Genomic DNA, 5,564 nt, shown 5'->3' with positions numbered 1-5,564 from the left:
AATAAAACAGGGAATTGACTTGCTTGGATCCTCCTTGGAGTCCCAGCTGTACTTTCCCCCAAGCGCCCCAGCCACCCACGCAGGGAAACAAGTTCAGGCAGAGCAGCGATGAGCTGTTCCTTTTTCGTTCCCTCCAGAGGCGCCCTGTGGGCCTGATTCCCTGTGAATTTCCCGTTAGAGGCTTCGCCGTGCTATCTCGTTGGAAGTCTGTAATTCGGGCCGGGCGCGGCGGCTCATGCCTGTAATCCCAGCACTTCGGGAGGCCGAGCCAGACAGGTCACCTAAGGTCGTGAGTTCGAGACCAGCCTGGCCAACATGGCGAAACCCCATCTCTACTAAAAATTGGCCGGGTGTTGGGGTGCGTACCTGTAGTCCCAGCTACTTGGGAGGCTGAGGCAGGAGAATTGCTTGAACGCGGGAGGCGGAGGTTGCAGTGAGCCGAGATTGCACCACTGCACTCCAGCCTGGGCAACAGAGCAAGACTCCATCTAACAAACAAACAAACAAAAAACCTGTATTTCGGAGAACCTGCTTCAAGGGCTGGTGGAACAGGGAGTGTGTGAAGGGGGAGAAAGGGAAGAGGTGACTGTGGTCTCAGCCTTCTTCCCCAGGAGCAGAGGGAGGTGGGGGGTGCAGAAAGCTGCAGGTACAGGACTTCCCCTGCCCTGGTTAAGACAGTCCCCATCCCAGGTGCTGTGAGTACCCCAGCAGTGTCCATGGCCTGGCAGAAAGAGCAGCAGCTTCTGCAACAGGTAGATCAGAGTTCCTGTCCCCAGTGTAACCACTGCCTGGCTGGGTGACCTTGGGGGGCACTTGACCATCTGTAAGGGGGATCCCGGTACTGCCCACCCCGCCTGTGATGAGGATTAGCTATCTGTGCCGTGCCAGCACCAGGCAGACTTGCCGCAGAGGCCAGTTCCGTTTCCCGCCACGGTTCATCTTTGGAGGGTACGTACTCGTCGGGGCTGTAGGCCAAGCTCATCAGGACCAGCCGAGGGGGAGGAGGCCTGGCACAGCAGACGCGGATGGTTTCCTGCGTGCAGGTGCCAAGAACGAGTGGCTTCCTTGGGCCTAAGCTGGTTTCTGCTGATGCAGACGGTCACACGGGCCAACACGGCCCGTCCCTGCACACTTCGTCTTAGGCTCTTAGGCGTGATCCCAGTGGAACTGTTCCTCGGGGGAAGTCGCTGAGTGCCCCTCAGCAGCCAGGTGGGGGCTCCGTGTCCTTGCCCTGCTGTCCTGGGCCCCACAGGCATGGACTCAGGAGAGGCTGCAGCCAGGGTCACGAAGAAGGCCCCTTGGAGGAGGCCCTCGGAGAGCCCCAGGCGCTGAGCTGGGAAGTGTGCAGCTTTGCCTTCAGACTGGCTTCTCCTCCCTCTCCATCCCCCGTGCCTGCTTCTCTTGCACAGACCCACTCAGCATCCCACGCTGGGGCACACGCGGGCCGTCCGCGGGGCTTATGGCGGCAGCAGGGGTCCCACGCCGGGGCACACGCAGCAGAGGCTCTGGTTCACCCCCGTGCTCATCACTGCCCGATCTCAGAAACACACCAACTCTGGGGAAGGACCTTGCCGGGGGGGATTTTGAGAAGGGCGTGTGGTGACGGGAGGGGCTCCTGTGCGGCCAGCTGTCCCTGTGGCGGTCCCTGGACCCGGTTTCCTTTGGGCTGCTGTCTCGAGACCAGCCCGCGAGCCTCGTGGATGGACACAGCTGGCGTGGACCCCGGCCTCGGGGGATAAAATGCAGCTGTGAGGATATGGCTGGAAGTGCCCAGGTCTCTTGTGCGGCAGCACACGCAGCTCCTCAGGGGCGCTGTCCACGCTGAGCACATCCGAGGAGCCCCAGCGAGAGCCGACTGTGTGTGCGCATGCGCGCGTGTGTGTGTGCTTGTGCTTGGGTGTGTGTGAGATGTCAGAGTGGCCGTCCTCGAGAGCCCGTTCTCTGTGGACCTGCTCCCTGAAACAGCCACTTCGTCTCATAGGTGTGAACATAATGGATTCATTGATTCCTTTCGGAGGCAGGCACGCCCGCTGTGCCGGTGGCTGCAGCAGGGTACGAAACACGAGGGCTGTGTGTCTGGTACCTCGATCCCCCCGACAGGGAAGGAAAATGTCAGCGGAGCAAATTACTGACCGAATACTTGGGAATCTATAAATATTAAATTGCTCTGGCTTTCACATAAAATTCAGGCTCTGGGCAGCCCAGGAGGAGAGGCGTCTGGAACGCGCAGGGTGTGTGGGGGGAGCGGCTGCCAATGGAGAGACAAAGGTCCCCGAAGGGTAGGGCCCAGGCCGACTCTGTGGGCCGCGGGTGGGGGTGCGTAGCCCTGGCTGGAGGACAGGCTGCGGGGAGTGGGCTAGAAGAACAGAGACGCGGAAAACCCACGTGCAGCTGTGACCACCGTGGGGATTTCTCTGAGTTTTCACTGAAGGCTTTTTGGTTGGGGTTGCCTGTGGTTTGCAGGAAAGCTTTCTGTTACTTTTCTTCCCCAGCCCTGGGGAGGGAGGCGGGCTGGGGTGCAGACGATGGAGGCTGCAGTCAGTTGTCCTCCTCTCTGTGCAGCCAGCCTCAGGTTCCTTCCCGCACTGGCCCTGCGCTCACTGTGGCCCGGCGAGGGCCCCTCCTCTCGCATCGGTGGCCACAGCACGTCCACCGTGTGGTCACTGCACCGCCTGTTCTGTGTTTGACCCCCTGCAGCTGGGGAGGGTCTTCTGTGTCTTTGGGATCTCTTTAGGAGGCCAGCAGTGAGCGATTGCTCTGATGTGCCAAGACCCTGTGCTAAGTTCTTATTTATTTATTTAGAGACGGAGTCTTGCTCTGTCACCCAGGCTGGAGGGCAGTGTTGCAATCTTGGCTCACTGCAACCTCTGCCTCCTAAGTTCGAGTAATTCTCCTGCCTCATCCTCCCAAGTGGCTGGGATGACAGGCGTGTACCACCATGCCCAGCTAGTTTTTGTATTTCTAGTAGAGACGGGGTTTCACCATGTTGGCCAGGCTGGTCTTGAACTGCTGACCTCAAGTGATCTGTCCGCCTCAGCCTCCCAAACTGTGTAAGTTCTTTAACTGCGTGAACTCATTGATCTTTCCATAGCAGAATAAGGTAGGAACACCACCACCCTCATCAGGTTGCAGCTGAGGACGCTGAGGCCCTGAAATGTGAAGGTGACAGGTTACAGGCCCACCGGAGTGGGTTCCATGGCTCCCCCTGGCCAGGCCTGGATTCTCCCCAGGTTTTGTGACTTCAGACCTGGACTCCTCATTGTGAGCCTGTACCAGGTCCTCGGTGGGCTCCTCTGTGGCGGGTGGGACCCCGGCTGGACTCCGCGAGCCTCCTGCCAGGCAGGCCCTGCATCTCCCAGGCCAGTGGCCAAGCACCTCCTCTTCCCCTCGGGCACCCCCACAAGCACCCCCTCTTCCCCTCAGGCATCCCCACGCTCATCGTGCTGGACCCGCAGGGCGAGGTGATCACGCGGCAGGGGCGGGTGGAGGTGCTGAACGACGAGGACTGCCGGGAGTTCCCCTGGCACCCCAAACCCGTGCTGGAGCTCTCCGACTCCAACGCCACGCAGCTCAACGAGGGCCCCTGCCTCGTCCTTTTTGTAGGTATGAAGCTCACCAGGGGGCCCGGGTGGGGGCGGGACAGGAGAGGCCTCACTTGGGAGGAGCCTGTCCCTGCAGCTTCTCTCTGTTACTAGCAGTGCAAGCCTGGGCCTTTGTCTCTCCCCAGAGCCTTGCTTTTGACCCTGATGATTTATTCATGGCCCTGTGGGAGCTGCAGCTGCACTTTCCCTCCTAGCTGTTCCCCAGCTGCCAGCTGGGCAGAACAGGTCAGGCCGAGGATGCCCTCGGGACCCCATGCACAGACCCATTGTTGGAAAGGGGCGGGTTGCACACACAGCAGCTGCCGGAGGCTGGGCCCCTCTGGCCGAGGCTCACCAAGGCTGCTTCTCCCGTCTCACACACTCTGTGCCCCAAGGGTGACTGCCCAGCTGGGCCAGGAGGACACAGGCACATCCACGCCAGGCTCCCTGCAGTCTGGTGGGGTGACCCTGGTTCCTTTTGCAAAACCTGGCCCTCTGCCTTGGACTTACGGCTCCCCTCCAACACCTCAGAATTACTGTGCGAGGCTGGGCGCGGTGGCTCACGCCTGTAATCCCAGCATTTTGGGAGGTCAAGGTGGGTGAATCACCTGGGGTCAGGAGTTTGAGACCAGGCTGACCAAAATGGTGAAACGCTGTCTCTACTAAAAATACAAAACAATTAGCCAGGTGCAGTGGCGCGTGTCTGTAATCCCAGCTACTTGGGAGGCTGAGGCAGGAGCATCACTTGAACCCGGGAGGCAGAGGTTGTAGTGAGCCCATATGGCACCGCTGCCCTCCAGCCTGGGCAACAGAGCGAGACTCTGTCTCAAAAAAACCAAAAATAAAGCCACTGACCAGACCACAGTCCTCACCCCTCCCCCTCACCACCAGTTTCACTAGGAAGTCGGAGGTCGGAGGCTGTGGCTTCTCATTCTGTGGCTGAGAGAAACTAGCAGGTGCCTCAGGTCCTAGCTTAGGGAAACTCAGCCTGGCGGGCGGGTTTGTGAGGAATGCAGTGGAGAGACTCTACCTGGGGCCCCAGAGCTGCTCGGTGAGGTGGGCGAGCCTGGTGCAGGCGAGCTCTGGGAGCTTTGCTGCTGGGACGTGTGTGCAGGAAGGAAGTTCGTGTCCATCCAGGGGCTGCTCAGGCGGGGTTTCTGCAGCTCAGGCCCCCTCCGCGGGTGCCGCTCTGTGTGACAAGCCAGTGTTTCTCCCCCCAACGCCAATCACAGATTCTGAGGATGACGGCGAGTCCGAGGCAGCCAAGCAGCTGATTCAGCCGATAGCTGAGAAAATCATTGCCAAGTACAAAGCCAAAGAGGAGGAGGCGCCGCTTCTGTTCTTCGTAGCCGGGGAGGTGAGTGCGGGGAGAGGCTGGGCCCCCAGGCCTGGACCAGCGGGGACTTCGGGCACACGAGGGATCCTGGCCCCAGGGCCGCCTGTGCTCCGGAGACAAATGTGGCAAGAAGAAGTGGCCATTGGCCGTGGGAAACCATTTCCTCCCCTGCTGCTTCCTCTGGCCTCAGGGCCGCAGGGGAAGAGCCCGGGGCCTACTCCCTCGGGGCTGGACCACGACCAGGCCCCTGACGCTTTACAAAACGCTGGCTTCGTGCCTCCGCGCTGGCTGCAGTGGGCCGATCGCATCCCCGGGATCCTGGCTGGGGCTGCCACGTGTACCCGCGGTCACCCAGCCGGCCTGGTGAGGGCTGAGGTTGGAAATTGCTGTCTGTTTCACCCAGGCTGCCCCTTCGAGGTCTCCAGCAGGGCTGGACCAAGCAGGAGACTTCACAGGGTGAGAAAGTGGGGCTCTCAGCAGAGCACCCTCCCACAGGTGCCCCGTTATCCGGGGCGTGGGACCCTGCGCCCTGCACCCTGCAAACAGGGGCGTCTCCGCGGCTCAGCGCAGTGCAGGGTCTCCTTCTTGAGTTCCTCCAGCCGGGAGTCTCCTCCACGCCAGCGCTGCTGCCTCCCCTCCCCTCCCCC

The 5,564-nt window shown here is 60.9% G+C and overlaps 1 protein-coding gene across 1 annotated transcript in view; it reads left to right on the top strand.

The window, feature by feature from the left end:
* NXN (nucleoredoxin) overlaps window positions 1-5,564 on the top strand; it is a 59,858-nt gene that overhangs the window by 52,066 nt on the left and 2,228 nt on the right. Inside the window, exons 10-12 of the mRNA XM_011956223.1 lie at window positions 1,410-1,518; window positions 3,405-3,603; window positions 4,814-4,938. Of these exons, the coding sequence (XP_011811613.1) occupies window positions 1,410-1,518; window positions 3,405-3,603; window positions 4,814-4,938 (433 nt within the window). The remainder of the gene's footprint in view (window positions 1-1,409; window positions 1,519-3,404; window positions 3,604-4,813; window positions 4,939-5,564) is intronic.

This window comes from Colobus angolensis, unplaced genomic scaffold, assembly GCF_000951035.1.
Source record: "Colobus angolensis palliatus isolate OR3802 unplaced genomic scaffold, Cang.pa_1.0 Scaffold110, whole genome shotgun sequence".
Lineage (NCBI taxonomy): Eukaryota > Metazoa > Chordata > Mammalia > Primates > Cercopithecidae > Colobus > Colobus angolensis.
This window is presented reverse-complemented; position numbering and strand designations above follow the sequence as displayed.